This window comes from Podarcis muralis, chromosome 8, assembly GCF_964188315.1.
Source record: "Podarcis muralis chromosome 8, rPodMur119.hap1.1, whole genome shotgun sequence".
Lineage (NCBI taxonomy): Eukaryota > Metazoa > Chordata > Lepidosauria > Squamata > Lacertidae > Podarcis > Podarcis muralis.
In genome coordinates, this window is record NC_135662.1 from 49,332,436 (window position 1) to 49,353,793 (window position 21,358).

General features: G+C 42.5%; 1 protein-coding gene across 9 annotated transcripts in view; it reads right to left on the reverse strand.

Annotated features, from left to right (window-relative positions):
* The window catches only part of PIEZO2 (piezo type mechanosensitive ion channel component 2), a 203,950-nt gene that overhangs the window by 98,387 nt on the left and 84,205 nt on the right, over window positions 1-21,358 (reverse strand). For all 9 annotated transcript variants that reach the window (XR_013393960.1, XM_077933169.1, XM_077933165.1 and 6 more), the window contains exon 4: window positions 8,106-8,148. Coding sequence is in view for 8 of the 9 variants with exons in the window: in XM_077933169.1 (XP_077789295.1) it covers window positions 8,106-8,148 (43 nt within the window). In the remaining variant the exon portion in view is untranslated. The remainder of the gene's footprint in view (window positions 1-8,105; window positions 8,149-21,358) is intronic.

The window sequence follows — 21,358 nt, forward strand, 5'->3', positions numbered from 1 at the left end:
CAAACTGCAACGCCAAATTGCTCTCCAGATTCAAACAAAGACCAGTTCATATGCTGCTGCTGGTTAATCACTATACATTCCCTAGCTACTGGTGTCCACAGGAGGTTAGGTGATGCCAAGAAAAACATTGGCAACAGTCAAACAATTCACTGCTCAAAACAACACCAGCAATAAAATAGCATGTATCAGATACTTGATTCTGTCCAAGACCTGAATTAAACGACAGAAAAAATATTCCTGAAATTAATTTAGCTGAAAGGAAAATAAGCACAAGGATCAGCAGGACCAGTATCACTTAAGAAATCATATGCAAATATTTTGCCAAATCCTTTACAGGCGGGCAAATGTTTCGTAGTAGAACTTCTTTGTACCGAGGTATCTGGCAGAAACAATCATCTAATGGTTTTTAAGTTCCTTAGAAACTTCATAGTAAAGTTAGAAAACATGTAGGTCATGAAAGCATTTAACTTTTGTACTTAAAATGATTTTCGTTACTTGCAAAGCTTGCATAATTGACTTCCAAAATAATTTAGATTGAATATTTATGTTGTGAACCACCCTGAGATCTATGAATGAAGCATGGCATACATATACCTCAGTGGATGACAGGCAAGAGCCTCAGATGATGTAGCATTTTTGTTGCTGCCATTTAGTGAAGAGGCTGTGTTATACAGCTATATCTCTCTGTCGGTAAATTCTACACACACACACACACACAGAGATTGCTTATAAAGCATCAAACAGCACTTCAGACACGTTCACTCTGGATTCTGGTAGGATGAAGTTAATCATTAAAGCTGTATGTTTATTTCTGTGACTAACAAAACCTAAGATAATGAATTCTTATAACAGAATGTTTCGGCTTCCACATTGTTTGGCTGCTCTGATGTGATATATATACACACACAATCTCACACACACACTGCTTAAAGTAGAAGTTTAGCATCAGAGAAAACGGCAAAATGTTGGTAAATACCGGTACCTGAGAAGATGTTTCCCCAAAATCACAGGACTGAAAAGTATCTCTAATAACCTTGCTATAATGGATTTGGACAGAGCCATGGGTGACTGAGATGGTGGCAGAAAAGAGCATTTTTTAAAAAGTGGTGAAGGTATAAATTAGGTATAAATTAGCTAAAAAATATTTGTAGCTACAGTGGATGCAGAGTGTCAGCTGTAAACCTGTTAAGTTAGGTCAGCAATTAAAAAGCAATGTAAAAACTTTCCCCACCAAATCCTATCATCTGCCACAATGCTTCTGAGGGGGGTGACCTGCCCTTTTCAGTTTACCAGAGCCAGCCCTGGTGTGAGAAGGCAGTAAGTGATAGACTTAGTAAAACAGCAAGACCATAATGTGACCAGCATTAGTGAAGCAAAAGTGAATCGGTAGTTACACCACAGACATTTAGTGCATATATCATAAGATACAGCTGACAGATTTAAGTAATTAAAGACAGTGTATTATTAACCCAGTTTAGCAAAAACCAATGGCAAACCAGTGAATGGTTTCCTCTGGGACACTGACTGTTATATTCAATGGGGTAGCTGGAAGGGTATTGAGAGACTGTGCAGATCAACTAGCAGGAGTTTTCACTGGGATCTTAAATCGATCCCTAGCCCAGGCTATTGTTCCATCCTGCCTAAAGTCCTCTACTATCATTCCAATAGCAAAAAAATCTAACCCGGAAGATCTGAATGACTTTCGTCCAGTAGCACTCACACCTATAATCATGAAGTGCTTTGAAAAGCTGGTACGAAATTATGTCATTGCCTGCCTACCAGAGGGACTGGACACATTCCAATTTGCTTATAAAACGAAAAGATCGACAGAGGACGCTGTGGCGATTGCCCTCCATGCCGTTCTTGCACATTTGGAGCAGCGGGGGGGTTATGCCAGACTGCTTTTTTTAGATTTCAGCTCGGCATTTAATACCATTCTACCACAACGTCTGATGTCTAAACTGGAAGATCTGGGGCTTCTGTTATCACTTTGTGGGTGGATATTGGACTTTTTGTCAGACCACCCCCAGAGGGTTCGGTTGGGCCCTTATACCTCTAGTATGCTTAAGACTAACACAGGAACACCACAGGGATGCGTACTCAGTCCGCTCCTTTATATTCTCTACACGTACGATTGTGTTGCTGCTCACCCTAGTAATAGGGTTGTCAAATTTGCAGATGACACAACCGTGATTGGGCTCATCTCTGAAAGGGAGGGTGAAACGGACTATAGAGATGAGGTGGAGCGGCTGACAGAGTGGTGCAGAGCTAACAACTTGCTCATAAATACAAGGAAGACAAAGGAGCTTGTGGTGGACTTCAGGAGACAGAAGAGCAATGTCCAGCCACTTTTGATTGATGGGGTCTGTGTGGAGAGGGTAACAACGTTCAGATTTTTGGGCATTGAATTACAAGAGGATCTGTCCTGGAGTGTCAACACAAGGGGGCTTGTGAAGAAGGCGCAGCAGAGACTGTACTTTTTGAGAATTCTAAGGAAAAACCATCTTCCGCAGAAACTGCTGCTTGCCTTCTATCACTGTGCCATTGAGAGCGTGCTCACTTATGGCTTATGTGTGTGGTACGGAAGCTGTACTACCCAGGACAGGATGGGGTTGTGCAGAGTTGTTAAGGCAGCAGAGAGCATTGTTGGCTGCCCACTCTCCACCTTAGAGCAGATTTATGCCACAAGGTGCCATAGGAAGGCACTGGACATAGTAAAAGATCCATCGCATCCTGGTCACTGTCTCTTCGAGCTCCTGCCGTCGGGACGGAGATACAGGACGATGAAGACAAGAACGAGCCGTCTTAAGAACAGCTTCTTCTCCAGGGCGATCTCAGCCCTGAATGGGAAGCCTGGACTTTGAAAGTCATCTAATCTTCCTTGCTGTATTATATTGTATTGTTTTAATTAGTGTTTTTATAGTTGTTTTGATTTTGTGTGGAGTGCCCTACCTGGGTGGATGGAGCAGCCAAGTAATTTCGTTGTCCCCGAGAGGGGGCAATGACAATAAAGATATTATTATTATTATTATTATTATTATTATTATTATTATTATTATTAACTCCACTGCTGCACCTCCACAAATAGGAGCTTCATGCACAAACAATATCAAGACTAGCATGAGCTGATACAGCTATATTTCAATAAAGGGTAAGCTCCCACAATTAAAGAGCTGAGGTTTTCCCCGTCAGTGGGTAAAAATGGTCTTCATAGATCTGATCCCACAAAATAAAAGAGTATTGTAACAAGAGTTTGGCTGTCAGAGAAAAAAGTTATGAGCTGTTTTGCAACATCTACAACCACAGTGACATGCACAACACAAGTGACACATGTTAAATGCCAAGAATTTCTTTTGGTATTAGACATGCTGCAGCTCTCTTGGCAAAAATGTTTCTTTATGTCATCTAAAACGATGCATCGTGAATCTGGGCTGTTAAATCAGAGTTTCTCAAGAACTATTATTTATGTTTCACTTGGCAACTTATCAGCTGTGTTTAAACTGCTAATCACAAAAAACTTACTTTAGTGGAAGAACACAGAAAATTCACTGAACTGTCCAGAATGATATCCTTATTGTGCAAATATAAAATTTCCAGATGCATCTTTTGGTTGCCTAGTTGCTTCTCTCCCCGCTCCCCTGGGCCACAGATATAACAAGCATGCATTCACACATACACTACTGTTAAACTATTGGGTTTATGAGGATGAAATGCAATATTGTGGTGTTTTTAAAATTTATTTATTTATTTACTTAATGTATTCCCCCCCCACCTCCCAGAAAAGCCCCCAAAAGCCGCACTCCCTTTAAAGAGTGTGAGGCTCTTGGCTGGCTTTTGTGGAAGGTGGAGGAAATCCCCCACCTCCCGCAAAAGCCAGCAAGAGCCGCGCACTCTTTAAAGAGCCGTGCCTAGCGTGTGTGCGGCTCTTGGGGGCTTTTCCCCGAGGAGGGAGAACGGACTGACGCGGCCCGTCAGTCCCTTCTCCCTCCTCAGGTAAAAGCCCCCAAGAGCCGCAAACACGCTCCGTGCGCTCTTTATAGGGAGCGCGGCTCTTGCGGGCTTTATCCCGAGGAAGGAGAAGCGCAGCCCGTCAATGACAGGCTGTCCTTCTCCCACCTCGTAGAAAAGCCTGCAAGAGCTGCGCTCCCTTTAAAGAGCGCGTGGCTCTTGGCTGGTTTTTGCAGGTGGTGGGGGAAGGGACAGAAGGCTGTCAGGGGCCTAGTTGCTGCTGATTCTACTACTGGATTGTTTAAAAGGGCATGTAATTGGTGATGAGTTAACCAGGGCATTTGGGTGTCTTCTAGTTTGTCTTGTATTTCTTGTGTTGATAAGGGTTTGTTATTTTTATAGAAATCTGTTAGGCGATATAGGCCTTTGGTTTGCCAGGTTTTTATCTGGATGTTTTGTGCTGAGTGGTGGAATAATGGATGGTATGCCAGGAGAATTAGTGGGGATAGGGTTGCCTATTTCTGCTTTCCATGCTTTAAGCATGGTCTGTGTGTACCTGTTAAGTGTTGTGGGAATTTTCCTTAGTTTGTTTGGGAGGAATGGGTATGCTGCAGTGCAGGTATTTTCAATTGTGTCCCTTTCTAGGTGTATCCATTGTTTTGTCTCATCTTCTAGTATATATGGGATTATGTGGCATACTTGTAATATGTAATATGCTTCTATGTTGGGGATTCTCCATCCTCCCTCTGAGGAGGGGAGGTGCAGGTATTTGGGGCTTATTCTTGGTTTTTTGTGTGAGAAGATATATATAAGTGTAGTTTTTTCTGCCATTTATGGAGCTGGGTTGGGGGAATCAAGATTGGGAGGGTTTGGAATAGGTAGGTTAGTTTTGGGAGCGTGATCATTTTGATCATGGCTATTTTGTCTGAGAGAGTGAAGTTCATGTTGTTACATCTCTTTAGGTCTTTGTTAATTTGTTGTCACAAGGGGTTGGAGTTTTGGAAGTATAATTTATTGAGGTTTCTGGTTAGTTGTACCCCTAGGTATCTGAACTTAGTGTGGCAAAGTTTTATCTTGGTGACGTTTGTGCGTTCTTTTTGAGTGTGATTTATATTTATTTTTATCGAAAATATTTAAACAAAATAAAGTGAAAAAATAAAAAGGAAACAAAAAGTGCATAAAAACACAAAAGAAGAAAGAAAAAGCACTACAGTTCTGTGCATACTTGTCTAATACAAAGGTATATAAGTGCAATATTCTAATAATATATCTTTATTTATAAGCTGCTATATTTTTTATAAATGCATTCCAAATGCCATGCACAATATATGTCTATAAACTATCCATTCGCATGTTGCAAAAGTTGTAACATATTTTAGCCATAGTTATCAAATTCCACTTAGTAGGTACATAATTTGAAAGAATACTATCCCCTCCCCCCAGTTATCCTTTGTGAAAACACCTGACTATTGAAAAAAATATTTTCAAAAAACCCCACCTGACTATTGAAGTGGGTGTAGGCACTACTGTATAGCAATCATGGCAATCATGTGGAAGGGAACATGCACTTGTAGTATCATGACAATGCATTACTTTTCAGAAGGAAAGATTAATTGCAGCCTGCTGAGACAGCCAAATGCACACACACACACAAAAAACCAGAAATATATCCTCTCTGTGTGAATTTAATCTATTCCCCCAATGGGAGTGCCCTGTAAAAAAAAAAAGAGGGCAATTGTGGAAACAGGTTTGCCCTCGCAGTAGAAGTAATTGCTTGGAGGACTAATTCACAGCAAATTGCTTTCCTACCGTCAACAGGTGCATAGGAGTCTCAAAGAAGGAATGTGTGTACAAATAAGTTGCACCTTTACTTGCTGTCAGTGTGAACTAGTTCACAAATCACAGGTGTGCAAACCAATCCCTATGCTTCACTCTGTCCTTGCACAGAAACAATATTGCAATAGTTTGCAGCATTTTTGCGGGAGTGAAGAGAAAAGATAGGCCTGTAGGCAGAGCAGCACATTCTGCAAAATCAAAATTGGGGAAAGAGACTTTTCTAGATGAGAATTGTAGAGGACTTTTGATGACCTTCCTGTTTATATTCCTATAATCCCACTTGTTATAAACATTATATCGCATGCAGAAGTTGTTGATTGCCTCCAAATATATATATGTATATATTTGTCTATATGAGTGCTTCACATGTCCCTTTTAATTATCCTATGATTATGCAGCATCTCTAACAGTGAATAGTCTTATGACTCATCTGTGTATAAACTTGCCAGAACATCACTAAATCAGTTTAGAAACATCTTAATTTAAACAAGGGAAGCCAGTTGTACACGTCACCAGCTATGATCCTAAATAAACAAGTGTGAAGACGCACTGAAGTCTGTGTACTACTTTCAGCAACCCATACACTAAATATGTGATGTCCTGTGATGCTGTTGTGCTTTACTTTCTATACAAAAATAACCAGATTCACTATTTTATTATGCTAAAAGTCACAGGCGTTTTAGCTTAGATTGTATATGTTTCATACAAAATGATATACAGAAAATATGGTGAAATATAATACTATAAACTTTCAAGTTCTCCAGAGCTCTTCATCAGATTAGATGGTAAATTTGGACTAGATGTAGCAATCCAGCATCAGTTAACATACATTACATAAATTTATTTTTATGCCGCCTTTCAACAGTTCAAGCCATGCTCAAGGCAGCTTACATAATGAAAAAACACATAACTACAAAATAACTAAAGTAGCCATCAGTAGTAAATACAAAATACAAAACCAAACTGAACAATTTCCACATAAATCACAGCAAAAGATACAAAAAAAGCGAAAAACTCCAGCAGCAACAAGAGCAACCACTCCCTCCCCAACAACACCTCAGCAGCCTCAGGCCCCACCATCCCATGATCATGTGTAAAAAGGCCAGAGCTTTGTGGGATGCTCAATTCTCATTTCCAGTAAGAGCCAGTCTGCCCAGGTTAAGCACCACCTTAAGTCCAGGCCAGCATCAAGTAACTGGGCTGGCGCTGAGGGCTCACACCCATGCTACACATTGACCAGAGCCCCCAGACCTGCTATTCTTCTTTCACCATTGCAACCTACTAGTTTGCTGCCTTTCATTCTGGTCCTGACAATGGTGAAGCAATAAACAAAAAGTATTGGTAGATGCCGCTGCCTGCTTGTTCATTGGCTTGCTGCCTGGCAATCAAACAAAAGGTAGCACTGTGGTAGAGGGGCCCTCCAAAAGCTAGACTCGCACAAAATCTAGAAATGTTGTGCTTCCAGAGATGGGAGACAAGCAATTGATTATTCCACCTTCCCAATAGGTCTTGGGGCAACCAGAAACTTGCAGAGCATCTGGCAGAGTCTAATTTGAATACCTGCTAACTCCTCCCACATCCCATCTTCAAACTCTTAGAATATACAGACACAACAAATTCTGTTTTTTATTTCAAAATTAAATGCCAGGCATAGGGGGCAGATGTGGGGAAGGGAAGTTTAAGCTCTGCTGGCACCAAGAAAATTCATGTAAGAGATTCTGCTAAGAGTGATTACTATGGCAGTACATCGTGTTACAGTCACCTTTTACTGTCTCATAAATCAATACATATACAACCTTCATTTAAATCTATGAAACCTAGGTATCTTCCATTTAACTGAAATGCTCTTTACCCAAGACATTTCCTGAATATTAAGCTACTTTGCTCAAGCTACAACATTTTGAAAGATTATCTCATGTGAAATAGAAAATCTAAATGGCCAGTGTTACTATTCTCCAAGGTTAGAAATAACAACAATAGTGTCCAAAATAAGAATGTATTATCTAATTACAAAATGTTAAGCCTCACAACAACTATGTGATGTAGGTTAGGCTGAGATGCAGAGACTGGCCCAAGTGAGCTCCATGGCTGAGCGGGGATTTGTACCTTGGTTTCCAAAGTCCAAGTCTGACATGCTAATCACTACACCACACTGGTTCCCAATATGTGTAAATATAATTAAATATTCAAATATTACAAATAGTGTCACGAGTAAATCTCAGTTGCTGAACATGAGGATTTCCTAACTTTTCTATTTATTCTCTCTCTCCATTTCAAAATTCGGTTTTGTAAACAATAGAAAATCAACACCCAATGCTTACCTTTCAAATCCAATTTGCCGGAGTGTTTTTTCCCAGGTCAAGCCTATAGAAAAACATAAAGGAAGGGGATTCATTAACATCTTTTTTCATTTTTCATTTAATTGTTTTCCATTCATTTATTACCATTATTTGGCAGCTGAACCTTCAGCCTGATATTTATGCCACAGTTGCTATAATGAATAGTGTACAGTACTAGTCCTCAAGTGGCTTGGTAGCTGGAAAAGCCAAGGCGCATTCAGTGATAGGCCCCATGCCCATGCCAGTCCAGTTTAATCAGTATCACCATAGGCATAGGAAAGAGCCACAGCATGAGCTTCTCTTGCTTAATCCTGGGCTTCTCATTTTATCCATGTGGTACAGGAGCAACACCCATAGCACTGTAGAAGCAGGAACATGGGGTCCTGTGGTAAACAGCCCAAATTTTCAATATACCAGTTTACAATATGGTAACCCAACAGCACAGAAGAGGACACTATTCCACTAATTTTTATTCAAAAAGGTGTGGCGTCACTGCTCAAACACAAATGAGTACCTTAGCATTTTGAATTCATCCATTTTTCATTTAACACCCCTGGCTTCCACTTGTTTTTCTAATAGGAGCTCTCTTACATTCATACCAACTTGTAAAGGTAAAGGGACCCCTGACCATTAGGTCCAGTCGTGACCGACTTTGGGGTTGCGGCGCTCATCTCGCTTTATTGGCCGAGGGAGCCGGCGTACAGCTTCCGGGTCATGTGGCCAGCATGACTAAGCCGCTTCTGGCAAACCAGAGGAGCACACGGAAACGGCGTTAACCTTCCCGCCAGAACAGTACCTATTTATCTACTTGCACTTTGACGTGCTTTCGAAACTGCTAGGTTGGCAGGAGCAGGGACTGAGCAACGGGAGCTCACCCCATTGCAGGGATTCGAACCGCCGACCTTCTGATCGGCAAATCCAAGCTCTGTGGTTTAACCCACAGTGCCACCCGCGTCCCTCATACCAACTTACCGTACTAGCAACCTTTTACAGTGAAATTTTATGCAATGCAGGTTTACTGGGAAGTTAATTTCTACTGTGTTCAATAGGGATTATTTCCGAGTACAGTGGTACCTCGCAAGACGAATGCCTCGCAAGACAAAAAACTCGCTAGACGAAAGGTTTTTCCGTTTTCGAGTTGCCTCACAAGACGAATTTCCCTATGGGCTTGCTTCGCAAGACGAAAACGTCTCGCGACTTTGTTTCCTTTGTCTAAAAACCGTTAAAACAAAGGGTGCTTAGCTTGAACAGCTGCAGTTGCGACTTGACTTCGAGGAGCAACTGTTAGCACGTGGTTTTGTAGCCTTTTCTCAGACTTTGCTCACTTTTGAAGCTTTTCCAAAACTTTTCCAGAACTTCTCTTGCATCCATTTGGTAAGTTAAACTTTTAAAACTTTTTTGGGGGGTTTTGGATTTTGGGTTGGGGTGTTTGGGATTCAAGGACTTGGTGTTGTGGGGGGGGGTTGCGATAATCTGGGAGCTTGTGGGGGTTTTTTGGGAATTTTTATGATTTTCTGTGACCATTGGGCCAGGTTGTGTTTTTTTTTTGAAAATTTTTCTGAGTTTGAATTTCTGAGTGCTGGCTGGCTGGGGAAACAGTTGGAGAGCTTTCTGCAGGAATCTGGGAGCTTGTGGGGTTTTTTTGGGAATTTTTATGATTTTCTGTGACCATTGGGCCAGGTTGGTTTTTTTTGAAAATTTTTCTGAGTTTGAATTTCTGAGTGCTGGCTGGCTGGGGGAGCAGTTGGAGAGCTTTCTGCAGGAATCTGGGAGCTTGTGGAGGTTTTTTGGGAATTTTTATGATTTTCTGTGACCATTGGGCCAGGTTGTTGTTTTTTTGAAAATTTTTCTGAGTTTGAATTTCTGAGTGCTGGCTGGCTGGGGGAACAGTTGGAGAGCTTTCTGCAGGAATCTGGGAGCTTGTGGGGCTTTTTTGGGAATTTTTATGATTTTCTGTGACCATTGGGCCAGGTTGTGTTTTTTTTTGAAAATTTTTCTGAGTTTGAATTTCTGAGTGCTGGCTGGCTGAGGGAACAGTTGGAGAGCTTTCTGCAGGAATCTGGGAGCTTGTGGGGCTTTTTTGGGAATTTTTATGATTTTCTGTGACCATTGGGCCAGGTTGTTGTTTTTTTTTTTTGAAAATTTTTCTGAGTTTGAATTTCTGAGTGCTGGCTTGCTGGGGGAACAGTTGGGGAGGTTTCTGCAGGAATCTGGGACCATTGGGCCATGTTGTTATTTTTTGAAAAAAAATTTTGTCTGGGTGGGGGAACAGTTGGGGAGGGGTTTGCAGCAGTTGGGGAGGGGCAGGGGGAGCAGTTGGGGAGGGGTTTGCAGCAGTTGGGGAGGGGCTGGGGGAGCAGTTGGGGAGGGGTTTGCAATTTCTGTGTGGTGGGTGGGTGGGTGTCTGTGGGAGCAGTTGAGGTTTTTGAAGACATTGGTGATTTTTGAAGCTTTTCCAAAACTTATTTTGCAGCCATTTGAGATTTCTGAAGACTTCGGTGATTGATTGTTGAAGCTTTTCCAGAACTTCTCTTGCATCCATTTGGTAAGTTAAACTTTTAAAACTTTTTGGGGGGTTTTTGGATTTTGGATTTTGGGTTGGGGTGTTTGGGATTCAAGGCCTTGGTTCTGGGTTTTAATTTCTGTGTGGTGGGTGGCTGGGTGCTTTTGAATTTTTTGGATTTGAAGCACATCACTGATTTTTTTTTTCTTTTTCTGAGTTTACGAAGGTAAGAGCTGTGCTGCCATGGGACCCAAGAAGACTACTGCTGCGGTGGCCGGCGAGAGGAAGAAGGAGAAGATGACGCTGGAAATGAAGAAGGAGATCATCCGGAAGCACGACGGCGGAATGCGTGTGACGGACATCGCCAGGGAGTACGGGAGGAATCCATCAACCATCGGGACCATCCTGAAGATGAGGGAGAAGATCCTGGCGACTGATGCAGCCAAGGGAGTCACCAGGATCGTGAAGAACCGCCCAGCTGTTCTGAAGGAGGTCGAGAAGTTGCTGCTCATCTGGATAGAAGAGAAGCAGCGTGCAGGGGACACAGTGTCTGAGGCCGTCATTTGTGAGAAGGCCAAGGCCTTGCACGCTGACCTCATCCGGGAACAGCCAGGAACCTCAGCCGAGCCAGAAGTCTTCAAGGCAAGCAGAGGTTGGTTTGAACGGTTCAAGACAAGATCTGGCATCCACAGCGTGGTCAGGCATGGAGAGGCTGCCAGTTCTGATGTTCCTGCGGCTGAAGACTTTGCAGCGGAGTTCCTGGAGGTTGTGAAGATGGAGGGCTACGTTCCACAGCAGGTCTTCAACTGCGACGAGACCCGGCTGTTTTGGAAGATGATGCCCAAAAGGACTTTCATCACTCAGGTGGAGTCCAAGTTGCCTGGCCACAAGCCCATGAAGGACCGTCTGACCCTGCTCTTCTGTGCCAACGCAAGCGGCTACCTGAAGATCAAGCCCCTGCTGGTGTACCACTCGGAGAACCCACGGGCCTTCAAGAGACACAAGATCGACAAGGAGCGGCTGAGTGTCATGTGGCGATCCAACAGCAAGGCTTGGGTCACACGTGTGCTGTTTGTGGACTGGGTCAATCTTGCTTTTGGCCCTGCTTTCAAGCAGTACCTGCTGGACAACGACCTGCCGCTGAAGGCTTTGCTTCTGATGGACAATGCTCCTGCCCATCCTAAAGGCCTTGAGGTGGACTTGTTGGAGGAGTTCAGCTTCATCAACATCATGTTCCTGCCACCTAACACCACACCACTGCTGCAGCCGATGGATCAGCAGGTCATTGCCAATTTCAAAAAACTCTACACCAAGGAGCTTTTCAGGCAATGCTTCGAGGTGACTGACTGCACCACCATCACCCTGCGGGAATTCTGGAAGGACCACTTCGACATCGTCACCTGCTTGAAGATGATCACCACGGCCTGGAACGGGATCAGCCAGAGAAATTTGAATTGCGCTTGGCGCAGCCTGTGGCCGGACTGTGTGGCACCAAGTGACTCTGATGCACCAGAGTCAACAGTGGTGCAGGACATTGTTGCCTTGGGGAGGACCATGGGCCTGGAGGTCACGGAGGAGGACGTCTGCGAGCTGGTGGAGGAGCACGACGACGAGCTGACCACCGTGGAGCTGGTCGAACTGCAGGCAGAGGCTGCGCAGGAGCAGGCCTCACTGGAAGAGGAGGAAGCAACTGAGGAACGGCTGTCCTCCGAAAAACTGAGGGACATTTGCCTGAAGTGGAAGGAGGTGCAGACTTTTGCAGAGCAGCACCACCCTGAGAAGCACGTGGCACATGACGTTGGGAAGTTTTTTGATACGAGGGTCATGTCGCCTTTCAGGGAGGTGCTGAAAAGGAGGATGAAGCAGCAGACTATGGACAGGTTCTTGAGCAAGAAGCAAAGAGTGGAAGAGGAGCCTTCTTCGAGTGGTCCCCCAGAGTCTTAGAAAATGTACTGCACACTTTGTTGATTTTTAAATGTTTTTCTGTTATGTTTATAAAGTTAATTTATTTTCCCTTCAATTTTTGAACTGCTCTTTACAGTATGTGTGACTTTAAAGAGCAGTTAATAAACTGTTGTTGTACCAAATTTGGCTTTGTTTGGACTTTTTTTGACCATAGGAACGCATTAATTGATTTTCAATGCATTCCTATGGGATTTCGTGATTCGCAAGACGAAAAATTCGCTAGACGACAAAACTTGCGGAACGAATTAATTTCGTCTTGCGGGGCACCACTGTACAGGAGTGGCTAAGCCGCTCCCGCCCCCCAAATTTGGAAGCCTGATCTAGCTTCCAAATGATATTTCCCAGGCTTCCCAAATTCCACTGGTTTTGGTGGAAGCAGCAAAAAGAAAGAAGAAGAAATAAGGCAGACACATAGCCACTGATGGGGATGCAAATCACCCCTTCTCTAAATTATTGGACCAAACACTTAACAAGCCAGAAGTGGGTGATAAAGTCCACTTCAGCAGATATGCACAGAGATGCTGAGGACAGGAATGTGACTGTGTGCAAGAGCGTGGAATGGCCACACTCACCACTGGCTGGCAGGTTAGCTATATTCCTGCTCTATAACTGTTTAGGATTATAGCCTTATACACCCCTGGAACTGGGTATATGGATAGATGTGGTTCATTTTGCTTTGGTAATATTATAACAAATGGGTTAAGTCCAATGTTAGGATAACTATGGAACAAGTCCCGAGACAACAAAACTGAAAAAAACCCATATGTTTTATTAGTAATCTAGTAAGAACAGATGTAACTTTCCTGCCCTCCAAGTTTAATTTGAATATATATTTTAGGTTATAGGTTATTTTTCTGATTGGGAAAATATAAATTTTACATTCACAGATTTTCTCACCCATTAAGAAATAAGAGCATGAGCAAATGACTGCTTCTCCTCCCTCTCACCCCAGATTAAAAAGATTTCAGGTAAAATATTTTGTACTAACTACAACTGGAAATAACATCAAGAAACTTTGCATAGGAGTCTAAAAATAATAATAGGAAAATGAGCACTCCTTTAACGTTACACAAACTAAAATATAAGGGGGGATAAGGTTTTTTTAGGAATTACCATTTTACTGCATTTGGTCCATTACAATGTTCTCAATTGGTTATAGCATACAGGAAGCCCATTACAAAATGATGTATCACAGGTATGTTACTCAAGCCAATTTTTTAAAAAGCAAGATGTTTGTCAGAGATAGAATCAAGTTCTAGAATTGCTAAGCAGAATGTTGCCGTTTCAGTGAGTGTAAAATCCTGCTCAAAGTATGCTGGCTGTTGGGCCGTAATAATAAACATTCATTCAATCCTGCGCAAATTTACTGTTTCAAACTGTTGTTTATCAAGCAACTGGGGTTAACTTTAGAATGGTTCCTCTGACTGTCTTAATTAATTATGTGGAGGATAATTGCTGGCCTTCTACTTGACTGCAAAAGATTGCACATGCAAGACATTGTAAATCTGAAGTCTTGCTTAAGGGATATCTAATTTAAATATTAGATACAGTCAACAGATAAGATCTATTGCAGGGACAAAATTAGATAGCTGACATCGATGGTTGAGAAATGGAATGCAACATTGGAATATAACCTATAATGCTATTATGACTAATAGACATATTTGTCTATATTAATGACATATGAATAAGAAAATATTTTAAATAATCAGTAATCAAAAGAGAGTGCAGCAAGGATAATCATATCACAAGCAGATAACCTGGTTTCAGTTAATGCTAGAAAATAAACATGCCTCATGTATAATGAGAATGTTGGTGCTCGTAGTTTTCTGCAGTATGTGCAAATTGGTGTTCATAATATTCTACAGCATGTGCAATTATAAATGAAAAAATATGAGCCCTCAAATGAAAATGATTAGACCCAACATAGTTTCTCTGAAGAGTAGGGTGCTTTAGTTTAAACATGTTCCCTCAATTTATCATTTTACAGTGGATCTTCAGGGTCTCATTTTTCTTCATTGTTACCCTGGTGCCCTCCATTCTTTCTTTTTCTTAATTACATTTAATCTCAAACTCTGCATGCATGCATCTGCCCAACTGATGACTAATCTGAGGTTGATCCAAAACAGTGGGTTGCATGAGGTGAAGGTTAAGATGCCATGCCCTCCACCCCGCCCCCAATTCCATATACTGGACGGGACTAGCAACTGAATCTTAATTTGATAGTGGGACAGCATCATCCACCACACCTGGGAGCAGCAGGCAAGCTTAAACGGCCACATAGCACAGGGCATGTGGCACCCATAGCTCTGTTGCCCAATACCTCCTTGCTGCTCACCACCATTTACAGCTGCCCCACTCTGCTTAATGGCTAGGTCAGCCCTGACCAATGATGTTGGATATGACAACAGCATCACCTATTGCGCGGGGGGTGGACACATGGAGTCGATGCCCCAGCCAGGCTGTCAATCAACCTGGGGAAAGTGTCTAGGGTAAAGGTTTGAACCACTGCATTTGCACAATCTGATTTAGCAGGCATGCATTCAGGGGATTGGTGCACATAACACTGCATGTGTATGTCCAATGCAGACAAGGTATCTATTTGCAGAAATCTGCATCCACGTGTATCTCTCACTTGCTCAAATAGAAAACTATTCCTTAAAGCAGGGGTGGGAAACTTATGGCCCTCCAGGTGTTGCTGAACTCCCATCAGCCACAGCTAGCATGACCAATGGTCAGGGTTGATGGAAGCTGGAAGTCCAGCACCATCTGGATGGCCAAAAGTTCCCTACCCTCAAGGAGTATCTCTCCCTCTTCTCCATTTATAATCCATTCCCAGCTCCAAATTAAAGGAATAACCTTGGGAGAATGTTGCTAACAAGCTGCAGAACATTGATTTTTAAAAATCCTGAAGAAAGCTGCATTAGTTAAACTTTCCTGTCTGTATACTTTTCAAATAACAAATCTGGGCCTCCTCCAGTCAACATCTTTGCTTAAACTCTTTTCTCGATAGACGTTTAGAGTCTGTATTTTGATGGCCATTGGTTTAACTTTTCACTTCAAGCTCCTCATATAGAAGCATGATATCATCAATTGTTAAAGGTAAAGGTACCCCTGCCCGTACGGGCCAGTCTTGACAGACTCTAGGGTTGTGCGCCCATCTCACTCAAGAGGCCGGGGGCCAGCGCTGTCCGGAGACACTTCCGGGTCACATGGCCAGCGTGACATTGCTGCTCTGGCGAGCCAGAGCCGCACACGGAAACGCCGTTTACCTTCCCGCTAGTAAGCGGTCCCTATTTATCTACTTGCACCCGGAAGTGCTTTCGAACTGCTAGGTTGGCAGGCGCTGGGACCGAACAACGGGAGTGCACCCCGCCACGGGGATTCGAACCGCCGACCCTTCGATCGGCAAGCCCTAGGCACTGAGGCTTTTACCCACAGTGCCACTGTATTTAAAATATAAGGTTCCTATGATTAAAATTTTGTTTCAGGAACTCGCTGCAGACTGTTTAGCTGCTAAATAATTCCCATCTGTTTTCCATGTTCCTGTTTTGCATTAAGTTGGGCACATATATTGACAAAGAGAGGCTAAATCACATAAGATTTCAGGAGTTACTAGATATACTAAGTATATACTATCTCAGTATATATTTAGTATAAATAGCAACAATTGAGTAATAGCACTTGATATTATGCCTACTTTCCAAAATATATCCGGTGCAGCACTTTTTTGCTAATATGTATTTACCACATTGGCAGCCAAAACAGACCATATAACTCCAGACCATGCACATGACAGTCTTCCATTGTAGTAGCCACAGTGAAAAATTTAAAAACATCCAGAAAAAACAGTAGTTAATGATACCATAAAAGCTTAAACAACAAAGACAGGACCAGCTGGTGATAAGAAAAATAGCAAGGGATCTGCCTATTTAAAGTATTTTAGCCAACAAGCTAAATGTCTGCCAGAACAAAAATATCTTGATAAAATGATGAAATAGAATCATAGAATCATAGAGTTGAAAGAGACCACTAGGGCCATCGAGTCCAACCCCCTGCCAAGCAGGAAACACCATCAGAGCACTCCTGACATATGGTTGTCAAGCCTCTGCTTAAAGACCTCCAAAGAAGGAGACTCCACCACACTCCTTGGCAGCAAATTCCACTGTCGAACAGCTCTTACTGTCAGGAAGTTCTTCCTAATGTTTAGGTGGAATCTTCTTTCTTGTAGTTTGGATCTATTGCTCCGTGTCCGCTTCTCTGGAGCAGCAGAAAACAACCTTTCTCCCTCTTCTATGTGACATCCTTTTATAATATTAAGATCAGAATGGATCATAACTTCTATTAGTATACAACAAACAACATTAACCACAGCCAAGCACATTAAACTGCCTAGGAATCTCATCCTGTATGCCCTTGTCAAGGGGGGAAAGTTTTATTGCTGTTATATCAGTAGAATATCTGGAGAGTGCACAAGTGAATAGATAAATTAACAGACATATCTAAAATTATCTAGGAATTTCATCTTGCATGCACCTTAACAGCCAGGAAAAAAATAATTTCGAGTGTCTTCCACATTTCATGAGACTTGAAGAAGAAATTAAATGACAAAAGCCAAGCCTTTAAACAGATCCATCTCCTAACAATTACCCAACCTTCTAAAAAGATAAAGGTAAAGGTACCCCTGCCCGTACGGGCCAGTCTTGACAGACTCTAGGGTTGTGCACCCATCTCACTCAAGAGGCCGGGGGCCAGCGCTGTCCGGAGACACTTCCAGGTCACATGGCCAGCGTGACAAGCTGCATCTGGTGAGCCAGCGCAGCACAAGGAAACGTCGTTTACCTTCCCGCTGGTAAGCGGTCCCTATTTATCTACTTGCACCCGGGGGTGCTTTCGAACTGCTAGGTTGGCAGGCGCTGGGACCGAACAACGGGAGCGCACCCCGCCACGGGGATTCGAACCGCCGACCTTTCGATCGGCAAGCCCTAAGCGCTGAGGCTTTTACCCACAGCGCCACCCGCGTCCCGACCCAACCTTCCAGTATGATACTAATCCTTTCTGGGGATGAGGAACCTCTAACCTTTCAGATGTTGTTCGACTTCCAAATCCCATCAGCCACCGCCAGCAAAGCCAATGGTTCAGCAACATCTGGAAGATAACAGGTTCTCCATTCCTGATTTTGAAAAGATCATATCTGCATATGCATCTGGGAATGGTAGATACCTCAGTACATTCTGAAATGCTACACAGAACTCAACTGGTAGAGAGGGAAAATCCTGCTGGTATGGGTAACAGAGGAAATCGGGAAGTGCAATCCTGACATATTATTAGTGAATACATTTAAATTGAGCATTTCAATGGAAACACAGGAAATGCATCCGATCTCTTACACAGAGCCTGTTAAATCATCAGACTTCTGCGTGAAAAGATGCAAGAAAGATAAAGATACCACTAGTTTGAAATAAAGGGGGGAGATCTTGTATAAAAGCAAAGAAAGGAAAAGAAAAGAAAAGAAAAGAAAAGCGTAGTCTTATTTGAACTAGTATAGGAACTAGATTGCCAGAAGCAGACATATAAGAAGTTTTAAAACTAACTTCTGGAACATAAGAAAACAGATACCAATAAGAATCGTAATACCAATGAGAAACTGTAAACACTTAAATTTGCACTACTTCAGGAAGGAACTGAAATTAGTGAAGCCAAAATGAAGAGGGGATGACACCATTTTCTGTAACTAAAATTAATCTGCCAATTTAATAAAATGTCAGCTGATGTAGAACAAGTATAAGTATCCCATTTTCAAAACAGTCAATGTAATACAGGGTTAATATACCATTGCCTACATGGCTACATGGGACGTGGGTGGCACTGTGGGTTAAACCACAGAGCCTAGGACTTGCCGATCAAAAGGTTGGCGGTTCGAATCCCCGCAACGGGATGAGCTCCCGTTGCTCGGTCCCTGCTCCTGCCAACCTAGCAGTTCAAAAGCACGTCAAAGTGCAAGTAGATAAATAGGTACCGCTCCGGTGGGAAGGTAAACGGCGTTTCCATGTGCCGTTTTGGTTTGCCAGAAGCAGCTTAGTCATGCTGGCCACATGAGCCAGAAGCTGTATGCCGGCTCCCTCAGCCAATAAAGTGAGATGAGTGCCGCAACCCCAGAGTCGGCCACGACTGGACCTAATGGTCAGGGGTCCCTTTACCTTTTGCATGGCTGTGCATAACCACAGTGGGATGACTTCCTTTTCTTATAAACCTCTGGGTCATCAGGTTGGCTACTTTAAGAATAGGCAGCTCTCTTGACTGCAAGCATAAAGATCATGAGAACTGTCATGGTAACAATTAGAACAATCAATAATGAATGCATTCAGTAGTGAAGAAAAGCATGGATAATGAATAGTTAACTACTGGTACATACTGTCAGGAGTTCAGCCTACACTCGAGTAGGACTCTGGCAGAGACACATGCCTGACTCGCATGTTCCCTCCCTCCTGGTCGACCATTTGGGAGTTTCATAAGCTTTTTTCAGCCTGAACATCACAGCGACCGATGCCAACCGACACTGGCACACTTAGGGATCCGCAGAGTTTGCGCAACTTGCGTGACAGACCTCAGCAACTCAGCATTTTGGCTAATCTACTTTATTTACATATAAACACACACAGAGCACTGCAACATGGCTCCCTCTCTCTCTAGCATCAGACAGCAAAGAGAAAAAGAAAAAAGGACAATAGTCCCACTTCACGAAACACAATAACACAAACATCCTGTTTCCGTCATTTCCCACTCTGTGGAGTCAAAACACATACCGTCATGTGATAGACAAAAATCCCATGACTGCAATCATAGATCAGAAATTCTAACACATACATTATCCAAGTCCTGAGAGGATTTGTGGTTTATTTCAAATTAGAAACACTAAACAAAAGCAATTTACAAAAGACAAGAGAAAGGAACCCCAAATTCTTTGGTTCCACAAGATTTGTGTGAAGAAAGTATGCAGAGCTTATGGGGAATAGTTTTGTATATCAAATATTCTCTCTTCATATTAGGTTTTTGAACACTATTTCCATTGTACTCTCTGGCTAAAATTTGGCAATACCTCCTGAAATGAATACAACTTCTCAGGTTCTAGCTAATGCCAGCTTCAACCCATTAAAATGTAGTTCATATTGTTTAAAATATTGACTATATATCTCTGAATGATAGTGTTTCAGCATGCACTGGGAAAATCAGAGGCATAAACTTTTAAGAGTACCGGTATATATTTTAAGCAAATCGGTCTCTATAAAACAATGGGTCATACAACCCTTTTCCTGCTTTATTTGCTGCACGACTAGTGTAGACATACACTAACAGGTAAAGCAGCAAGCTGACCCAGATAAGTAAAGAAGAACTGTCCTGTCTTAGTCACCCCTAAAACCTCATTGTAAAAGTATTTCCTGTTGTAATGGTATTATACCCACCTGAGCCCTGGCCTACACTGATGTGACAGTCTTTAATCAGCCTTAACTCCCACAAACCCCAGCCAGCACAGAGTCAATCCATTGGTCAGATGTAACCCAATAGTTTATCTGTATTTAGTCATTCCCAAGTGGGTGCTCCCTTAAAGTTGCTGGACTACAAGTCCCATCATCACTGAAGATTTGCCATGCTGGCTGCTGCTGCTGCTGGGAGTTTTAGTCCAAAGCACCTGGGGGGGCATCAGGTTAGGGGGTGGCTAGTCTGTACTGTCCATATGTTTGTGAAATATCCCTGAAATAACACAAACAACTCATGCACTGGATATACAATCCTATGCCCCTTTTCTAATTTAGGCAACACTTCCACATTTCTCCAAATGAACATTAGCAACAGAGAAACATTAACTTTTCTCAAAACGTCTATAAAAACACTAACAAATGCCATCCACCCTCATGCTTCAAGTACACTGCCATTCTTCCCATTTACTAAAGAGAACACATAGCAAGGCTCAAAACAGGAAGACTTAAAGGCAGTGTGACCTTTATAATTATCAAAACTTCAGTAAGCTGTGCATTGCCGTGCCTCTTCACAAGCATTCAAGAGAAAGTACATTGCTTGAAATCATAAAGTTATTCTTCCATGGAAACTTGACAGGAGGTTGTCAGTTTTTATTTATTAAGTTTATATCCTGCCCTTCCTCCCAAAAGAGCACACGGCAAAGATAAGACATCTGCCTATTTGACTCCTCACCTCAACCCCTCTACTCCCACTCTTACAAGATATGGATGTTAATGGCTGCATTGGGTCAAAGAGATACATAACTCTAGACCAAATTTTCTTTAAAAAATGTCATACCTCTGTGACATTCCTCTCACTGGGGTCAGAAACAAACCAAATAAACTTTCTCACCCCCATGCGCTGGTGGCTACTCAGGCATCACCCCAGATGACATTTATATAGCACAATTAATGTCACATCTAGTCAGACCCCATGGCTTGCAAATACTCAATTCGGATGCACTGGCAAAGCCTGGAATACATGCGGATTAAGCATTTATAATTCAGTAGTTACTAGGACCATGATCGTCGTAAGGGAGAAGAAGAAAGGAAGGGAGGAGGCAGCTATCAGGGTGAAAGAAAAAGAGAACTTTCAAATTGCTGGACCATTTATTAAAACACTTGGGGAACTGCTGTTTTATAGGCTGAAGTGCTTTTGGCAGGTTTATTTCTTTACATATAGATGGATTTTGCATCAGGAGTTGGAAATTGCAAGAGCACCAATTCCCTTTTCATAATGCAAACTTTAC